General features: G+C 37.7%; 1 protein-coding gene across 2 annotated transcripts in view; it reads right to left on the bottom strand.

The window, feature by feature from the left end:
• The window catches only part of LOC107776854 (N-terminal acetyltransferase B complex auxiliary subunit NAA25), a 51,635-nt gene extending 30,228 nt beyond the window's left edge, over positions 1-21,407 (bottom strand). For both annotated transcript variants that reach the window (XM_075222908.1, XM_075222909.1), the window contains exons 1-10: positions 20,919-21,407; positions 20,716-20,834; positions 20,561-20,635; positions 13,257-13,350; positions 13,033-13,151; positions 8,854-8,924; positions 6,615-6,756; positions 6,344-6,519; positions 5,701-5,903; positions 4,261-4,391 (exon numbers count right to left, since the gene is read on the bottom strand). In XM_075222908.1, the coding sequence (XP_075079009.1) occupies positions 4,261-4,391; positions 5,701-5,903; positions 6,344-6,519; positions 6,615-6,756; positions 8,854-8,924; positions 13,033-13,151; positions 13,257-13,350; positions 20,561-20,635; positions 20,716-20,834; positions 20,919-21,222 (1,434 nt within the window). In that variant the 5' untranslated portion in view covers positions 21,223-21,407. The remainder of the gene's footprint in view (positions 1-4,260; positions 4,392-5,700; positions 5,904-6,343; positions 6,520-6,614; positions 6,757-8,853; positions 8,925-13,032; positions 13,152-13,256; positions 13,351-20,560; positions 20,636-20,715; positions 20,835-20,918) is intronic.
• Between the last annotated feature and the right edge of the window lie 239 nt (positions 21,408-21,646).

Genomic DNA, 21,646 nt, shown 5'->3' with positions numbered 1-21,646 from the left:
TTTTATTTCTTTTCCGATATTATTATCTCTTCTGTTGAGCCAAGGGTCTCCCGAAAACAGCCTCTCTACCCTTCCGAGGTAGGGGTAAGGTCTGCGTACACTCTACCTTCCCCAGACCCCAATAACGGAATTTTACTGGGTATGTTGTTTTGTTTACAGATTCTGGCAGTTATTTTCTTTTTCCAGCGAGCTACACTAACTATCCTTGATTCTTTTTCTGTTTTTGGTGATATTTTGCTAGAACTCTCTTCAATCTTATCATGTCTCTAGGGTTGGATATTGTTTGGTTCCATAAACACAGATCTTCGAAATCCTTAATGGGAAGTTCAAAGTATTTAGCTTGGGATTCCTCGATTGAGTTGTGGTGCAAGGATCAAGGATTTCAAGATCACTTAACTAAAAAGACTAGTGAGGGATATGAAAAAGCCAAAGCACTTTGGGAGAAGATCGATGCTTAGTTGTGTAATATCTTGTGGTGATCTATTGATTCCAAATTGATGCTCTTGTTTCGTCCATTACAGACATGTCAATTAGTTTGGAAAAAGGGTCGCATCTTATACACTAATGACATATCGCATGTTTATGATGTGATATCACGGGTGAGAAATTTGAAGAAACAGGAATTGGATACTTCTACTTACTAGAGACAAGTACAAACAGTCATAGAGGTATTTGAAAAGTTGATGCCAGTTTCTACTAGTGTTGGAAAGCTACAAGAGCAATGACAGAAGATGTTTCTAGTTCTTACACTCGCTGGACTTGCTAACAAACTTGATCCAATACGCGACCAGACTTTGGCTAATCCAATTGTCCCTACAGTTGATGAATTATTCTCTCAATTACTTCACTTTGATGCAGCGCCTAGTCTTACAGTGATCTAGTGTTGCTCTTCCTAGATCCCCAACCACTGGAAGACCACTCTTAACTTATTATCGTCGTCCGCATCCAGCATCAGGCCCAGCTGATTCACACCATGCACCTGACCCTGCTTCTACCGCGGACTTGTCTCCTCCTAGTCCACTCATTGTACTTCGGAAAGTATATGGTCCACATTAATCCTAATCCACATTATGTCGGTTTAAGTTATCATCGCCTGTCATCACCCCATTAAGTTTTTGTCTCTTCTGCCCTCTGTTTCCACTCCTAAGTCTATAGGTGAAGCTCATCTAGGATGACGACAGACTATGATTGACGAGATGTCTTCTTTACATGCGAGTGGTACTTGGGAACTTGTTCCTCTTCCTTCTAGTAAATCTATCGTTGGTTGTCATTGGGTTTATGCAATCAAAGTTGGTCTGGATAGCAAGATTGATTAGCTTAAGCCCCGGCTTGTTGACAAAGGGTATACTCAGATATTTGGGCTTAATTACGGTAATACTTCCTCTCCCGTGGCTACAATAGCATCAGTTCGTCTCTTTCTATCCATGGTTGATGTTAGCTCTGGGCCTCTCTATCAGTTGGACATTAAGAATGTCTCGAGAATAAAGTTTACATGGATTAACCACCTGGTTTCATTGCTTAGGGGGAGTCTAGTGGTCTTGTATGTCGATTTTGTCGATCACTCTATGGTCTAAAACAGTCTCCTCGAGCCTGGTTGTTAGTTTAGCACAGTTGTTCAGGAGTTTGGCATGAATCGTACTAAAGCCGATCACTTTGTGTTTTATCGGCATTCTGCTTCAAAATTTGTGAATGGGTTGGCTACACTGCTTCCCACCCTAAATTAATGTGTCATCAACGTAAAGCAAATGTGACTGGGTTGGCTACACTGCTGCCCACCCTAAACTCTTCAATCCATTGCATTTGCTTGGCTTTGTTCAACATCTTACTCAATCCTTCCATGGCTAAGATGAAAAGAAAAGGAGAGGGTGGATCTCATTGTCTTATCCCTTTATGGAGAGAAAAACCCAACTGGAGTCCTATTCATTAAGATGAATATTTCATTGTGGTGAGACTGAATTTAATCCATTTGATCCATTTGTCACCAAACCGCATATCTTTCAGCATTGCTAGTAAATTAAGACCAGTTAACTTTTTCAAAAGCATTCTCTACGTCCAGCTTGCATAAAATCCCAGGAATCCCACTTTTTAACCTCCCATCTAGTAACTCACACCACAATTGAAACACTATTTACTCCCACACAATCTCACTCCTTCACCAGCTTCTTCACAAGAAACACACAAATACACACCCATGTCTGTAGCCGAAAAACTCAATAGCAGTACAAAAGCTCCGTAAACAAATCTAAAGAAAACCACAGTCAGATCCAACTCCAGATATTCATCACACACAGACTCTACTTCACCCATTTGGTTTGGTTGAGAAGGCACCAGTAAAGAATTGCAACGTTGGAGGTCTCTCCTAAAGCTCCATCTCGAGGCCCACGACTTTCCTTGGAGAATTAAGTGTGACTAACAATTGGTACTCTGGGGTAGCGGCCTCAACATTTTTGCTGACAAAACTAGGTCAAGTTAACAATCACAATGGTGAAAAGATCAAATTTAGACAAAAATGGGCTTCCTACCAAAATGCAATCGAGAATTGCGTCACATGTTTTTGCTCTGTTATGTTCTAATTTTATTGGGTCATGAAGGGATGTATCTTATGTTTTCTTTACTTGTTAACAACAATTTCATTTGTATTATTTTCGTACTTATGTTGGTGAAAATGGTGTTTTGATACAGGAGTGTAAGAAGGTGTTGGGCAATGACAGTGGAGAAGTTGATACCAGTGGGGTCGAGGGCACTGCTTCAATCGACGAAGACTACCTCACAAGGTTATATTTCGGTTTTAGGTTGATGAAGATGATGATGTGCCATGATTTTATAGGTCATGGCTATGATGTGTTATCCATACCAGGGCAAGTGAGAAACACATAGGGTTATAGGTGTTGTGTATTCTGACCAACTAGAGGTGTTCCATTGGAAAATTGTGAAGGGGGAACAACTTTACGTGATTTTTTTCCATCTACATAATCCATGGTGGGAAGAGTTACACAGTACTTATATTAGTGGTGGAAGGTAACAGGTATCCGGTGGAATAGTCAAGAACCATTCATGCTTCCCGCATACCACTGCATCTAAAAATTAAGGATAGTTTGGTAAAATTCAGTTTTTGATAAGCATATTTTCGTCTTGAAATATTAATTTCGTACTTCTGCTTCCAATGAGAAGCTACATACAAGTTTATACTTCCTTTGTACTACTACGAACCATTTTTTTTTTTTGAGAAATTGGCCAAACACTTCAATTCTCCAAAATAAGTACAACTGAAAAATAAGCACTGGTAATTTTTCAAAAACTAGGTCAAACATGCTATAAACCAAGTTTTGCATATAAAACTAAAGCAGTATAACATATTGGTGCACATTAAATCTCCACACATTTCTACATGTGAATCATAATTTAAGTGGAGAGAGGATGCATAAATATCAAAATATGGAGGGAAAAGTGCCATCAATACATTAACCCCTAAAGCAAAAGTGCACAGCTACGCATTCACAAAAGATAGAATTGCACGATGATGTCTTGATGTATGATCAGATAGTGGTAACCTGGTGGCAGAAATCATTTCGGATTTTCTTGCTCTATGTAAAACTCAACAAACAACCCCCCCCCCCCCGAAAAAAAAACAAAAGGAAATAGATGAAATCCCGTATTATGGCTGATAGGTGAATATGGTTATTTCTGGCTTGTAATTCAGATAAAAATCAAAGACGGATATCTTCAAGAATAGGAAAAGAACATGTCACACTTTTTGACCTACAAAAATGTGTATTTTTTAAAAAAGTATTCCCAAATGTACTTTTGAGGACAATTAAGAAAATGAAAAGTGAGCTCCCGATACCAGTTTAAGCTTTTAGATGAGATAGTCACACACTTCAATATGGTAGATGAGGTCCTAGGTTCGAGTCTCACCATCATCTATTAACAGATAGTAATTTCACGTGCTTGGCTCATGAAAAAGAATCAAGCCTTCATGTGAAGGAACGTGTTAAAGACATAACTGAGAAAATAAAAAATGTGCTATATAACAGCTTAAACTATCAAATGAAATAGTCACACACTTCAACATGTACAACTTACCAGCCAAGATAAACACTTAGGCAACAGGATTTGGTGTCTTTAATTACTAGAAAGCCATTTAAAGGAACATCATATAAAACACATCTTAGTACAGTTTGAACCTGCAGCTTTTGAGTCACATAATTGTGATAATCCATAATGAATAAAGCACTGTAACACCATATTGAAAATCCGAACCTGAACCAACAAATTGCATGCCATAGACAGAAGATCTTCGCCATACATACTCTCTTGAGCATCCAAATCTTTTGACAGTGGGAGATTTTCACAGTACAATTGTGTCATCTTTACGGCCGTTGTCTCCAGCTCTAGAAAAGAAGAATGTTAATACTCTAGCTTATGCACCAAAAATGGGCTTTGCACAGATGTTGACTTTCTCAAAAACATAACTTCATGAAATGATTAGATGAACTGAGATGTCAAAGCTTCTTACATGATTAGTGACACATTATGCTCGGCCACAAAACTATAGATATTCAAGATAAACAGGTCGATCTCTCTATACGAATTTGCAAAACAAAATGTCTACACAGTTTTCTTAAACATGGTCACTGATTTCATTGAAAGAAACAGTAAAAGGATTCCCAACTAAAATGTCATTAAAGTAATTCTCGAGGTACATGTATACAATCCACACTACAGGCTAGCACCCTTTAAACTTTGGTTTCCCTTTAAACTATTGATAACTATGATTATACCTGTATACAATCTACAATATAGGCTAGAACCATTTGAACTATTGATAACCATGATTGGTGCAAAGCATTTACTCTTTCCATCAAGAGAGCTGCAGACTCAAATTACTATTTTGGGAAACACCAAACGAAGTCCACTTTTCTCGAAAGGTTCCAACTGCTGTATTTAGACCCCACTTATGGGATTAAACTGGGTTTGTTGTTGTAATTGTTGTTCCAACTGTTGTATTTCTTCTCCTTATAGATAATGTCTAATATAGCATCTCTAATTTGGTAAATATCAAAAATCCGTCACATGCATACTTTTGTCACTTGCCATAAAAAATAACAATTTCAACTGTCATCTTAAATAAGTGGAGTGAAGGCAAATGTTGACTGACGATGTAAGAAAAAAGTTGAATTGAACTCCACACACTATCCCCCCACCCCCACCACCCCCAACCCACCCCAAATGAACCACCAACAATGAGGTGGAGATTTTCAGAGCACAAGTGCACTCTAGTTCGACCTTCACCAATAACCCTCACCATCCTAATGCCCCAATACATAAATATCCATTTCACCTTAACTTAAACCCCTACCATCACCAAAAACATAGTCCCTGCCACTACAAAAAGCCAACCCATTATTGATCCCTCGACTATAAAATTCCTCCCTCATATCTATTGTACCATTCTATTATTGCAACCTGCCCAGAATAAAAACATATGCTTACAGTCCGCAAGCAATCCAAGATGTATGGACATTAACATATTTCATTGTTTCAATTCCCTTTCACTATGACCCCTAAGTTAAAATTCAAGTCTTGGATAAAACATTAATTCAACATGCATCTACTTCAAATCATATCCACACCCAAACTAAAGGAAAAAAAAAAAAAAGAACAGGCTCATATATGAAAAATAATGTGTTCTAGATGTACCATTTAATGGAAGAGTGAACATGCTTCCAACAATATTTTGAATTTTGAAGACGGTAATATGCTGCCCAAGAGTCTTTCTGGGATTTGTTGGAATACGTTCACAGCATTCCATCAACTTCTCCAGAAGCTGTGTCTTCTTATCAAGATCCAAAATGTGTAAAAAAGTTTCAACATCGGAAGCAAAACAAGCCAAATGTCCAAACCTGCAATCAAGGAAGGAAAACTCAAGGATAATATGGAGGTTATAATCAAGTATAACTACGAGACATCCCAAAAAAGAGTAGAATACATCCCTGATTTGGACAAATCAGCAAAATGGGATGAGCATGACCGAAAAAGGTTTCCAACAAAGTTATCCATCCGTGCAAAAGTTAAATATCTTTCAACAAGAACTTCAGTTGCAGAGCAGGTATGTTGATCAGTTCCAACTTAGAGACTCTAATTCACAACTGACAACTTAGACTATTCTCAGCAGACATCCATGGTATATTCAATTCTAATATTACTTATAAAACATCCTAAGGTAATGATGTTGTTGCTCATTACAGTCTTCAAGAAAAATCTCAGAAGTCTTACATCACTCTATCGTGATTTTAAAATTCAAATTAACTCAAAAAATTGATGAAAGAATATTAGAATCTACCTGAAAAAATATTCTATCAAAGCCTCCGTCAACTTATTTGCATCACCCTTTCCATGTAAAAGTTTTCTTCTTTCAATCTCAATATTTGCCAAGTATGGACATCTTACAGTATCATCACTTGCCTCTGTTAACAACTTTTGTACAAGAGATGACGCATTTGATAGCCGAGAACCAAACTACATTCAACAACTTGCATGAGTCAGACATTATAGATTTTTGTCCTAGAAGTTGGAGTAATAATTCATAAATTACTAGGGATATCAGCAATTACTGCTTCATCTGTCAAATGAGAAACTTGGGAGTCCATCGACTTTAGAGGATAAGTAGAATCATTCTTTGTTCCCACGCACAAGCTACCAGCATCCTCCAGTAAACAGCCAAGATAATGGAGGAAACACTCCCAGTCATCAGGGCTGCCAAAGAATTTAGTGTTACACATACTTTTATGATGAACAGTGGAAAACAAGGCCAAAATTACTTCCTACATGAGCATAAGAGAAATTAATATCATTTGGTTACCACCTCCATCATTTTGAAAGTAAGATTTCATGCAAGGTCAAAACTTTCAGACTGACCTTGGTTCTTAAAGAGACTTAACATAGACCATGTGTAACAACAAAATAAGCCAAAGAATGCTAGTGAGAATCTAATTCTTAATGCATAGTGCTTTTGCACTAACACTGAAAAAGTCTGCCAGGATTATACGGGAAAAGACCTGCATAAAACCAGGCTTTGCCGTTTTGTGAACAAATAGAAAATAAAATGGTAAACATTATTTGGTACTAGCTTTTTTTATAAGGATTATTTGGTACTAACTTGATGTGTTCGGATAAAAAGAAAGACCTTTTTTTAATGGAGAATCCAAGAAACAAATGCTAGCACACGTCGAAACCGAGACATAGATGAGTTCGCACTGCAGATAGAAGTCCTCATTTTGTCTCTGAGATTCATGATTAACAATACTTTTGGTGCTGTGTGCGTAGACTTGAATTTTCATGATTAACCATCTTTTTAGACAGCAAGAGAGAAAGAAGAACAGAAGAAAGACAATACATCCTCCTCCAGCTAAATGAATCAAAATCATATTAAAAATGAATCAACATCACATCAATTAAGCAGAAATTCGGTCATGGAGGAACTATTGGCGAAGAAAATTCTAATTACTTCTCATTTGTGTACTTGAGTATACCCAGTTCTTGAAATTGGTGAAGATATCTTATGTGTAAGATGGAGATGTGCTGCCCTCAAAGCTTTATAAACTTTATAAGTACCCTAGTATATTTAAATAATTGTAAACATTCCTCCTTACAAATAAATGTAAGGGGTAGCAACTTTATCATTCATAACAGGGGCTGCTTTATAATATGTTAAGAAAAGAAATTAGACAACATAATATATAAAGGAATATAAGGAGACAAGAAATAACTAGAAAATTTTATCATCCACCAGCTGATAAGTGAACTGTGAACTAAACTTCTAAAAAATGAAACTAAAATAGTTACTAAACTTGAGTAATCTATTTAATAACAAACTTTTGAACTTATAATTTAAACACTTCAGTTGTTCTTGTTTCACTTAGTATCTTTAATGATCTACATTTGCATAATTTGGTCTTAAGTCAGACATATTTCTTAAAAGAAAAACTAAGAATGGAGCAACAAATGCCATTTCTTAAAGAATAAAGATAATAAGTCAAGCAGAATTTGAATGTTCTTATTCAATGCAAGTTAAATCCAAAATTTCCTCGAAACTCAACTGAGAGACAAATAATATGTCAGTGAGGAGGACGTTTTAATTGTCAGATTTAAATATGTGTGTGTGTGTGTGTTACGATCGTCTTAAAGGTTTGCAGTTTGGCTGTTGACTAGAACATGGCATTGCAAACAGTGTTACATAATTTTTTTCCCACGACGTTGGTGTCCATTCCAGGTTGCCTTTGAAGAATTCACTGAGAGCTTGCTACAGCGGCAAACACAAATCAAGGTAATCATGTCCACTAAAGGCTGGAGCAAGTCGGCTCCATTGAACCAACCCTTTGGATATCCAAACAGGTGTTATTTAAACTTGCGTTGATATATCTCTAGCCTCCTTTTTTTCTTTATCCTTTGTACTGATCAAAAAAAGTAGGAATTCATTTTGTTGCATTTTTAAAAATACTTCAGTACCCAGAACTATTTGTAGCCCCTCCCAGCCATAGTGCCTAGATTCATCCCTGGTTTTGCTAGAAGCTATCTTATTCAAATTATCTTCTTTAACAAACAAAATATTCACCGAGACAAATTATCTTCTTTGATATCACCCAGAATATCTGGAAACAATGCCATAAATCATTCTAAAAGCATCGATGTTTTTTTTCTTGATATGGTAACATATTATTCTAAAAGCAACATATTTTGAGATGCATCTCAATGTTGAAGAGCTAAGAGTGCATCTTCAATATTCAAATTACTACAAGTAAACACACAAACAAAAAATGAACATGAATCCATCAGCATTCTCAAATTACATACCAGAGTTCTAAAACCTTCTGGAATATGCTAGTTGCAGCAGCACAATCACCTCCTCTGGCAAGAAGCCTCCCCTGTCAACTTGAAGTCAAAGAATGCACATTTAAGGAACGAAAACCAATGTTCCCTAGAAAATAAAGGAGAGCACCCTTGGACTAATATGCCATGAAATGAAATATATATATCCAATTTACAGAAAAGCTTTATTCTTTTCTTCTTTTTTCTTTGGACGGCACGGTGTGGGAGGGGGGAAGTAAAGTTTTTCTACCATAATAACAAACAACCAAGTGCATAGTGCTGCTGCTGTCCCAGATCATTGCTGAAAACGTACTAAAAGCCCCACACTAAAAAAAAATATTATTAGTGTCCTATTAACGCAAGAACAGAAAAGAAGAGGCTCCAAACATGACTAACATAGTATGCTTTCAACATTTTGCAGAACTGAAAAGATCATACTAACAAAAAAAAAAGACAAGGTTTGCAAGGTTGAATTATGTGCTCCACAACTTCTGGAAAACAAATTTCTATGCTTTCATGACAACTGTCACTTAGAGTCTGACACTTAAAGTGAGAGTTATCTACATTAAGGAGTAATATATCTATGAAAAATGCTATTCATACAATTTTTCTCTTTTGATAATTGAAGATGCTATTTACAAACACCTTGCACAAATTCTTCCTTGTTTAACAATCAACCATCAGTGATCCAAGTAGAAATCGCGAACGCTAATTATGCAGTTGGGTGTTTTGTATTAGCCGAAAATGCAACTCCCCCTGTCTTATATATACAAAAAAAGTCAACAAAAATTTTATCAAACTTCTTCCAAAGTATGTTTAATTTTTACAACTTTAGGTTAATAGTACTTTTTTATACTCCCTCCGTTTCAATTTATGTGAACCTAGCTGATTGGGCACGAAGTTTAAGAAAAAAGAGAAGACTTTTGAACTTGTGGTGTAATATGAGGCACATATATTTTGTGCGACTCTAAATCATTGCATAAAGGTAAATTGTTTTCAAATATGAAAAGGGGTCATTCTTTTTGGCACGGGCTAAAAGGAAATAGGTTCAGATAAATTGAGATGGAGAGAGTAGTTCTTGAATATGTAAATTTTATTCTTAAATCAAGGGATTGTTATACGAAACAAACCCTAATTATAGATACTTTGACCTAGTACTCTGAAACCAACATGTAACGACCTGATAGGTCGTTTTGAGTTCTAGCTTTTCGTTTCATGTTTTAAGACTTTGAATTGATGACTTATGACTTGCGTGTATAATCCGTTTTGATTTCTGGAAGGTTTGGAAGGTTTGTATGATGATTTTAGACGGGTATGCATGATTGGTTGGGGTCCCGGGTGACTCGAGGCCATTTCGGCGCTTATTATGAGAAGTTGAAAATTTGAAATTCGAAATTTTTGAGTTTTGATGGTTGATTCTTGATTTTTTATGTTATTGTGGTGTTTTGATCTTACGAGCGAGTTTGTATGAAGTTTATATAAATGTGTGAATGTTTGGAGTAAGGCTCGGGGGGCTCGAGTGAATTTCGGGGTGGTTTCCGACCATTTCTGCACAATTTGCAGCAACTGATATGCTGTTGGTGTAGTGTGCATCGCGAACGCGGAGCTTGTCTCGCGTTCTAAAGGGCATTGGGAGTAGGCCTTCGCGAACACGGTTGCCCAAACGCGAACGCGTAGGCCTAAGCTCTTGGGGGCTGGTAGGAGTTTCTTCATCGCGAACGCGACCTAAGAGCTGGTAGGAGTTTCTTCATCGAGAACGCGACCACAACATCGCGAACACAGAGTCTTGGCGGCGATAACCTTCGCGAACGAGAGGAGGCCTTCGCGGACGCGATGACCAATTGGTCGTTGACCTTCGCGAATGGGACAGGTGCTTTGCGAAAGCGAAGAGCACCTGACGCCTAGTTATATAAAGGGCTGAAAAATCGGGATTTAGCTACTTTCACCATTTTTGAGACCTAGTTCACATATTGAGGAGATTTTTTTAAAGGATTTTCATCCCTACTTCTACAGTTAGTAACTTTTACCTAGTTTTGATTTATTATCATGAATTCCCATAGATTTTTATTCCTAAATCTAGTATTTTAAAGCGTAGAAATTGGGGTTTTGGAGAAAAACTTATGAGAGCTAATTTGAGGATTTGGACCTCGATTTGAGGTCCAATCTTGATGCAAACAACATATTTGGACTCGGGGGAGAATGGTTAAAAAACAGGAATTGGTCTTAATTTCAGATTTCGATGATGTGGACCCAGGTTGACTTTTCCAAATGTGATAAAGGTCAAACATATTTTATACTAGGGTAGTTTCTAAAGCTTGTTGTGACTTATTTGAGTATTAATTGGCTAGATTCGAGTGGTTTGGAAGCTTGTGCTAAAGGAAAGACAGTATTGAAGGGTTGATTTGTGCCGAAAAGAGGTAAGTGTCTTGGTTAACCTTGATCTGAGGGAATTAGGATGTCATTGGGTCTATTCTCTATGTGCTATATATGTTGGGAGCAGTATATGCAAGGCGAAGAGTGTATATGCGATTGCTATGGGTTAAGCAGCGGGTAGAACTAACATGATTATGTTATGTTGTTTTATGTATCATGTCTTACTTGCTTTAAATAGATCGTAAAATCCTTGATGTTGTTCATGATGATAGCTACGTTAGGATTGTTGAGATGTTGCGCATTGGAAATTCTTGATATGTTGGTTTAGCTATTGGTGCAAAAATGATGGTTATCTCTCTTGTGGTGTGTTATATTTAATCACTCTTGTTGATGTTGTTGTTGCTCCTCACCTTGTTTGATACTGATTTTACGTGTTCTTGGTGAGGATGAGTGTTATGCACGACAGGTGTTTCTGTGCTGTGAGGTTGAGAGATATTACACGACGGGTGCTTCCGTGCTGTGAGGTTGAGAGATATTGCACGGCAGCCGCTTCCATGCTGTGAGGTAAGAGGTATTGCACGATGGGTGCTTCCGTGCTTGTGAGGAAGAGTGAATATGCACAACGGGTGCTTCCGTGCTAATTGATATGTTACCTTCTTTTTCCTTGCTTTTACTATGCGAATAGAGGTTTTGGCTATGTTGTTTCATGGTTGCCTCGTTGATTTCTTGAACTTGAGTTGTTGTGAAAGGCTTGTTTGGTGTTATTTTGAAATTTCAGTCATTATATTCCGTAGTTGCTCCTTTTAGTATTTCTCGCATTATTATTAATTCTTGCTAGTACACTTGTTATCTCACTTGCTACCTATTTGCTATCTTACTTCTACTTTTCTTGTTCTCTTAATTGTTATATCTCTCGTTATTTTTTCGTTACTTAACTACACAGGTTTATATGTTGGTATCTTGTCTTAGCCATGTCACTACTTAGGCTCGACACTTACGAAGTACATTGGGTCGATCGTACCCATACTACACTTTTGCACTTCTTGTGCAGATTTTGGCATCGGACCTAGCGTTACTCAGAGGCCGGACTAGCTTGCTTGGTTGTGGAGACTCGAGGTAGTGCTGCACACTCGTCCGCAGGCTTTGATGTCACCCCTCTTTTAGACTTTCTACTGTTTATTCGAATCAAACAGTGTATTTATTATTTCATACATTGTATTTAGTAATTTTGTAGAAGCTCATATACACAGTGATTCCGGTTCTGGAAGGTGTTAAGACGGTTGTTGGCTTTAGTTGTGTTATACATTCCTGAGCTTTATCCTTTTTATGATATCATGTTGTTACGCGCCATCACGACCCCTTGGTTGGGAAATTTGGGTCGTGACACAACATTCCTTTTGGGATAGAAAAAAGTACAATTAGCGAGAGAAATGCGCACTCTTGGACCCGAGGTTACACCCAATCCACGCGAGGTCGTGGTCATAACCGAGAAATTTCGAGGGCTAAAGGCGCACAGTTTGAAACCTGGTGGATAACAGGCCTGCCCTCTACCCTTCTGCACTTTAATACCAAGCACTTGCCAACAGCAAGATTTGAACCGGCAACATGCCTAACCCACACATTACTTGTTGCGCTCTTACGATTCGACCAAATCCCTAGGGGCGAACAATTGCCCCTAAATGTAAAGGAACTCTTCCTTTCTCTTTCAAATTGATCGATTATTATTTGGATGGGTACTAGTCAACTTAATCAACAACCACAACTGTACAAGCTGAAAAATGCAGGCAGTACCTGCAAACGTAGTCTATCAACTTCAGTCATTATAAGAGACCCAAATTTTCCAGTAAGAAGTTCTAAGGCATCTCCATATTTAGATTGCTGCTCTAATAAGGAAATGTATACAATAAGAGCTGCAAAAAAAGCATAAAATGTTTCAGTAGATAGAATACGGACAAAGGATAAGAGAGCGTTAGGCCTGATTACTCATGAGTTACAGGAGAATAAACAAAAAAAACCTTCCGGTTCATGTAAACTATGGGAAGCTATATGCTTCTTCAGCAGGCCTTCTGCTAAGTGTAACAGCTTCTCTCTTCCATTGCCGCAGAGAACCTATAACAAGATGAAAGGAATATGAGAAATTAAACAATAACAAAGGTTAAGTTGAGCATCAAATGGTTGCAAAGAGATGAACAATTACAATTTTCAGGATCTACTCTCTGAAACTAGGAAGATTTAGGAGGCTGAAACTACCATAGATTCAGAGGAAGTATATATGACGAACATACACACACTACAGTACTACTACTTTTCTGAAGACCAAACAAGCAAAATCAGAAAAAAGGCACTAGCAAGGAGTAGCTAACATGATAGAGAACCAAGTGTGCCTAACAACATGATTAGTCCACAGACAAAAGGTAATCAAAGAAGGATTGAGAGCAAGATAGGAGCAAGGGTGTACAGAACAAAAAGGGAGAGACTTGTGAAAACATATGATACAAATAAGTGATTTTTACTTCTAAAAAATGTGTTAACATTTGACACAGTCATCCTCCAATCATGAGAAATATTTTTCATTGTAGCACGCATAGCGTTAACCAAAAAAAAAAAAAAAAAAAATTGGATAATGAAACACAATATTTTCAACCAAAAAAATTGCTTATTTGCTCCTGCATAATTTCAAAAAGGGCTTCAAACTCAGTCTGCAATAGTTCTGACAAGGAATGCAGCACATACTATAAAGTGCCCATGTGCGCAGACAAGACATAAATCTTTTCAATAGTAATTGTTTTTCCCTCTTAAAAGCACCATATTTCTGCTCCCCTCAAATAATATTATTCAAAAATTCACTATTAACTTTAGCCTATCTGAATAAATATTATTCAAAGTTTCATGCAATCAGACAAACCACAGAATTAGATCTAGCAATAATGCTCCCAGAAAGTGTATCAGACTCCTTCCACATCACAATATAAACCTCATTAATTCATATAATCAGTCTCAAATGCACATTAGCTTGTATGAAGTGCATAAAAATCAACAGAGCATATCCCAACAGATATTCAGAAGATTAGGCATCACCATTCCATAAATGAGGACAAACAGTAGAACAGAATGCTCAAGGCCAACCTAGAAGAATTAACTCTGATGAAATGGACTTCCACGGCTAGTTACTGGAATTTGATTTTCTAGCATAAAATGGACAGCACCACAATAATAACATAATTCAATGGGAAAACAGATTAAACTGACAGAGTGCATAAGAGTAGATAACCGCGATTTTTTTTTTTTTTGAATAAGGTAGATAACCGCGATATTAGAGTACTGAATGGCAAAAGAAGTTTCCAAATTCCATTCAACAAGCGTTGTGAAGCCTGTTTTGGATCATTCCCTAATATGCTAGAAGATGGTGGAAGAAGATTGGACCATCACCCTTCCATTATGAGAATATGTGTCTCCAAGGAGGTCTAATAAGGCTGCCCAAGTTCCAGGTACGCTTCGCCAACCACGCCGACGGCAGAATGTTGCGAATCTGGGAGTGTTGTGCCTGTTCAAGAAGGTCCAGGAAATGCTGGAAATATTCAAGGGGTTCAAAGGGGGAAGTAACAGCACCAATATTTCCAGAGAACATGCTGAAGGACCTACGTTGACTGTAGTTCCCAGAAATAGCTGATTCTGGCAGTGCTGGTTGCTCCAGAATGTGTGAAAATCCACAAATAGAGAAAGATGGCTAACCGTTAGCAATCATTGATGGAGAGAGGTGACTTACCAAATAGGTGAGGAAAAAGTATTTTATATTTTGGGGAGTTCTTGGGTGTGTCCTTTAAGGAGGAAGGAAGATAGGGTCATAGAATTGTCACTTGACATTGAATTAGAGGCAAAAGGAGCAAGGCGGACCAAGAGTGTGGATGAAAGGGAAAAGATGGGAAGGAGGAAGGGGAAAGCCCAAAAAGGATGGTGGTGTATGGTGGTTTACAAGAGGAAGTTCAGGAGGAAATAAAAAGGGTGAATTGAAGGAGGCGAGGGAGGTTGAGAGGAAAGGGCAAAGATATTGTCCATCGATGTTAAGGTAATAACTTGGAATACGAGGGAAATGAATGATCCTAAATAAATGGACTTTGGGTGTAACTCAAATTCAAAAGCTAGCTCCTGAACAAGGATTACCCAAGATCATATAACGAGACCTACCCATCCCTCCACAGCCGATGCTGGACTCTTCCAGGACATTTGGAGTGGGGACAACATAAGATGGAGGTTCAACATCAAAAACCAAGAATCAGGATAGGTCTGGCTCTCATACGATGAAAAAAATTGGACATTAGACCTAACTCAACCCCAAAAAGCTAGCTCATGAGATGAGAATTTCCCAAGGCCATATAAAGAAACCTACCATCCCTCCCCATCCGATATGGGAATCTTCTAATAGACCCAAACAAAAGAGTCGTCTTCAAGGTGGGAGTTCAAGAACCGGGGACCAACTTACCATGATTTCAAGAAACAAATATGGAGGCTATGACCGATGTAATAGTTAGAATTGTATGGGAGTAGTGGGTTAAATATGATGTGTTTTCCTGTATTGGGAGTGCAAGGGCATCCTTCTATTATGGATCAAGAGGAAGTTAGAAATTAATGAGGTAAGGGAGGGTGAATTCGTGATTGTGGATCGGAATAATGATTAAGGGAGTGAAATAGAGATGATGAAGATAGTTGAAGGTGATAAGGCATTTAACCTGGATGCGTGTAATTTGGCTTTTTTTCCAAATGTGTTGCCATATTATAAAAGATGGAATAAGGAAGACCTTCTAGTTCTTTTATTTGGAAGGAACATTTGAGAAAAGGTATAATGCTACTTTTATTATTTATTGCCCTTAAACAAAGATTCTTTAGTCGAGGGTTTTTCGGAAACAGCCTCTCTGCCTTCCAGGATAGAGGTAAGGCTGCGTACATCTCACCCTCCGCATACCCCACTTATGGAATAGAGCTGTATATATTAAAGATTACGGGCCAATAAGTCTCTTACAAGATTTATGAGATTATCGTAGAGGTGTGCACGGAAAAACCAAAAGTGATGATGAATAACTTAGTATGAGGGACTCAAAATGCCTTTATTAGAGGTAAAAAGATTGTTGATGTTGTTTTAGTGGCTAATGAATGTCAGGATTAATATCCGTAAAAGGCGAAAGTAAGGTCTTATTGTCTACAACTACGTCTCACTCCCAAACAAGTTGGGTTCGGCTATACCAATCCCTGTTGACCACGTTATTGCATTTAAAATATCATGTCAATATTTTTTTAATAAGATATCTCATGCCAATATTATGCAAATACAAATAAAAAGTATTGTAGTAAGTTTTGTAATAAATGTATAAATCCCTAAAGGTTAAACCACTTCTTAAAAGCATAAGATCTACACAGTATTGTAAATAGCGTTCGCCTCAGCTAATAGCGTGAGGCGATGCGATGTGAGCCTCCAGCTCTATTTGCCTCTGTTGCGTGGCGATTTCAAAAAGGCGAGCGCCTCTGCCTGTGTAGCGAGAGGCGCCCTGTAGCGTCGCTTTTTGAAAAAAAAAGAAAAGAAAAAAGGCAGCAGACCAGTGATTAAAAGAAAAAATTTAGGGCTTCAGCGATTTCTTCTTCTTTCCCCTTCAAGTCAACCCAGTCACATTGAGTTCTTTTCTTCGAGTTTCTGCCTTTTTTCGTTCTTTCTTATTCTTTCTTCTTTCTCCTCTCTTTCTTTCTTCCTTTTTCTTCTTCTTCTCTTCTTCTTTTTCTTTTTTGCTCTGTTGTTTTTGATCGAGCAGCAGAGAGCTTTTTCTTTGTTTCATTCTTTCTTCCTTCCTTCCTGTTTCTTCTTCTCTTCGTTCTTTTTTTTGCTCTGTTTTTCAATTCCTTAATGGGCAAAGGCAGAGAGCTTCTTCAAACCTGAGTTTTTAATTGATATATTGTGTGTATATATATAATTTAATATTTTTATAATTTAATATTTTATTTTTTTATATAAATTGTCGCTTCACATCAAAAAGGCGAGCGCTTCGCTTCTCGCTTCAGTGAATTAGGCCCTCATCGTTATTTGTCGTCTCACGCTATTCAAAACACTGGACCTACAGTAAAAGTATTAACATCTAAAACATATTCTATACTAATATATACCGCCTATATAGAACTTTTCTTCTAAAGCATTTGGAGGACAGTTCACTTGTGCATTGCATGGATAATATGGCTAGAAAGAAATAGAAGATGCTTTTGAAGGAAAGATGGAGTTCATAGCTGTTGCAAAAGTTAAATGCATCCAGAACTTATTGTATAGGCACGAGACCTTTTTGCTAGATATCGGTCTTATTGCTAAAGAGTTTTGGGGTAAACTAATGTAAATTTTGCTGCTAACCACATCCAGATGATGCAGAATTGTACAACTGCTTGGGTGACTCCCATCACAAACTTAAAGAACCAACAAAGTCAAGAAGTTGATGCCCACCATTCACAATGTTGAGTTTTTTCCAGCAAAATAAGTTTCAGCAAACATCTAGCTTTCGAATCAGTATTGACGTGACGGTTCTTTCAAAGCATATCAAATTTCTCCCCCTCCAAGGGCCCAAAAAATGCATCTAGTATGGTACGTCATAGTTCCTGGATATGTTTCTCTACTCTCGAGAAACACGAGCTGATGTAGGCAGTCTTCGCGGTGAATGGCATCACAGGGTGAATTCCAGAAAGAGTATGAGACATGTTCTAGAGATCTCTTCCCACGACGCAGTGCAAGAAAAGATGATTCGCATCCTCCAGATTATAAAGTATCAATTTATCAGTGAAAAGCCTCTTTTCATGAGATAATCCTGCATGAGGCAAGCTCTATGTAGTACTACCCAGCTGAAACACATCACTTTTGCAGTCACTTCAGTGAGCCCCCTTTTAAAGAGACCATCCTGCATGAGGCAAGCTTTATGTTGTATGATCTTGCATTTATTTCATCTGTATCTCACTGATGGATATAAAAAACCTCGTGTATTACTACCTTTTCCATCGCATCTCCATTTAACATGTCCTCTATTTGCATGTTCAAATTGATTTGCTCCAATCTATTTCCCATTCTTGAATAAGTACTGTTTGGGCTTCATATTAATGTGGAGATCAGAATTAATGCTAATTAGAAAGGTACGTAATGTACAGGGGCGGGCTAGCATAGGGATGTCGAGTTGTTGAGCTTCCCACCAAATATTTGGGACAACCTTTAGGAGGAAGATTCAAGGTTGAGGAGTGTTGACGACAAGCGCTACAAAGTTTTGGGAAAATATTATTGGGGTAGAAGAATCAATATTTATTCAAAAAGGGTAGAGTCAAAGTGATAAATTTGAACTTCTCAAGCTTCCTTAATTACTTTGTGTCTATGTTTCAAAATCATCAATGCCCTTCATAATCAGGCTTGATCCTGATACGTAAAACAATCCAACTTTGAATGAATAAAATGCTGATTTTTTGTTTCATATTTTCACAAGTCATTCAACTACACGTAAGTGAGCTTCTAAAGACACAACTGATCACAAATCCGAGGCGAGGAAGAGGAATTCTGTACAGAGTGACGGCCAAAGTAAAAATATTCTAACTAGGATGACTCCACTTAACACTAATATAAATGTATAGAGCAGAATGAATATGAAAGGATTCATATGATATACTGCAGTTAATTTGGTATTCAGGTGTAGTTGGTTGCTTGATCGACTTTCTGAAGCCACTCCAATTTGTGAGAAATAAGAAAGTAATTAACAACGAATTGGATTTAATGCACAAGACTAGACTTAGTTTTTGAGCTTAATGAAACTGAATAAAGAAGACTAAAAACAATTGGAACCCAGAACTGAATTATCTTTCCAGTGGAACAAAGCTAAGGAAATCTCATGAATCAGTGACAATATGGAATGAGGTGATTGAGAAGACGGAGATGAAGTTGGCTAACTGGAAGAGACAATATCTTTCTTTAGGGGGCAGAGTCACTTTGATCAACAGTGTGCTCAGTGCACTTCCTACCTACACCATGTCTCTCTTCCAGGCTCCTGCCTCAGTTTTGAAAAGATTTGACAGATTGAGACGAAACTTCCTTTAGCAAGGAAATAAACAATCCAATGCTTTCTGCCTAGTGAATTGGAAAGCAGTCACTAGAGATAGAAGGAAAGGCGGTATTGGTATTAAGAACCTAAAAGGTCACAATGAAAGCATGTTGATGAAATGGCATTGGAGATTCAACAAGGAGGTAGAGGCACTATGGAGGAGGGTGTTGGTGGAAAAATTCACACTTGAGAACCCCGGGAGTACAAAAATATCTACAGCCTCCCATGGTACCGGAGTATGGAAAAATATCAGAGGTTATTGGAACAAATTCAAGTCAAATATAAGCTTTATTCTTGGTGATGGGAGGAAAATCAGATTTTGGGAAGATGCATGGCTGGGTCACACCCCACTAAAAGACCAATTCACGGACATTTTCAGCTTATCTTCTCAACAAAAGGGAGAAATTGCAGTATTCTTTTCAACACAAGGGTGGAATCTTTTCCCAAGAAGGGATTTTAATGATTGGGAAGTGGAAAGACTATGTATTCTGCTTCAGAGGTTAAACAACATAACCTTGGATCACAACAGAACAGACTCCATAGGTTGGAAAAGCGATCAACAGGGTCTCTTTTCAGTCAAAAGTTGTTACCACATGCTGGATTCTAGCAGCGATGGGGTATTATGTCCTTGGGAAAAGGTTTGGAGAAGCAAGGCTCCTTTAAAGGTTGCTTGTTTCTCTTGGATTGTTGCTCGGGAGGCTTGTCTTACACAATCAAACCTCCAAAAGAGGGGGTTTCAACTGTGCAGTAGATGTCCATTGTGTGAAGAGCATCCGGAAGAAGTTGGCCATCTCTTCTTGCATTGTAGGGTCACTAGGCAGCTGTGGAATATGTTTCTGGTAATTTTGGGCAATAGTTGGGCCATGCCAAAATCAATTGTTGAGCTCTTGCAAGGTTGGAGCAGAGAGGGGATTAGTAAGAAATCTCTAAGAACTTGGAATACGATACCTCAAGCCATCTGGTGGACTGTCTGGCTTGAAAGAAACAATAGAATTTTTGAAGGCACATCGAGCAATATTCACAGCCTTAAAGAGATGTATTTTTTTGTTAGCTTTTTGGTGCAATCTGGTAATTGAACATGATGTAGATGGAATGCTAGATACAATAGAGGGTTTGCACAACCTGTAATTATGCCTGATGCACTGGCTTAGTGCATAAATTTATAATATCTTTAATTACTTATCAAAAAAAAAAGATAGAGAAGGAAGTGAAGACAGAACCTGCAACTGAATGCTGCATACTGCCCAAAGCAGGAACCTTTCTTCACCAACAATCTTGTACATTTTAATAGCTATCTGTAAATGGGTAAAAGAAATGAAACTATGCTTTGGTTGTAGAAAATCAAACTTGTACTTGAGAATAGATGCTGCCAAACCTGTTGTTGCTTCACAAAGGAGTATTCGCGGACGTAGCAGTTGAAGAGACCCATCATTAGATCCAGGTTACTCGGAAATTTGCCACAAGCATACTCGTAGCAACTTGTTGCCATATCCACTGTGAAGATACAAAACAAATTCCAAAACATTGAGTCAAAAAAGAATGAATGACCAGCTCGGTAGAAAACATCAAGATACTGACAGTGATCAAGTCGCTGGAAAACAATTTGTAGAGTGCTGAGAGTAAGATCGTCAATCAAGACAGAGTCATTAGTGTACAAAAGCTCTTTGGCATTTAAGCAAACAGAAAATGCTTCTTCCGCTTTACCCATCCTTTCCAAAACCAAAGCTTTAAGTGCCAGAGCATAAGGGGAATTGGGGTATTTGGAGAGGAGAGGGGTGCAGTGCTTGAGAGCATTTTTGAACTGGCGAGAATCAATGGCATCCCAAATGGGTCGAACTCTACGCTCCGGTATGCCACCAGCCAACCCAAACTTGGACGCCATTTTCCAGCCGTTTGAGAATTGGATTTACAGAGACTACTGGATTACAGAGTCAAAGCTTGTGGTAACTTATCAGCTTTGGGAGTCGGCTTAAAGTTATTTTGTGTGAGAGAAGAAAAAACCTAATTGATGCCTACAGCGTGAGTGCGGTCTGGTATATCCGTGCAACTTCAGGGTTGTCGGGGCTTAGATGTTGTTTGGATGATACTGTATTGTATTATATTATATTATTTTATATTATGATAGATTATATTATTTGTTATTATTAAATAACATATTATTGTTTGATTTAATTGTATGGTATTGTACTGTAATTGATAACTTTATTAAAATACATTCAATTGTTTAAATATTAAATTTTTCAAGAATTACGCATAAAAATAATTTAAGAAGATCTCTTTCTACTAATTTATCACCAAATATGTCT

Source organism: Nicotiana tabacum, chromosome 10, assembly GCF_000715075.1.
Source record: "Nicotiana tabacum cultivar K326 chromosome 10, ASM71507v2, whole genome shotgun sequence".
Lineage (NCBI taxonomy): Eukaryota > Viridiplantae > Streptophyta > Magnoliopsida > Solanales > Solanaceae > Nicotiana > Nicotiana tabacum.
This window is presented reverse-complemented; position numbering and strand designations above follow the sequence as displayed.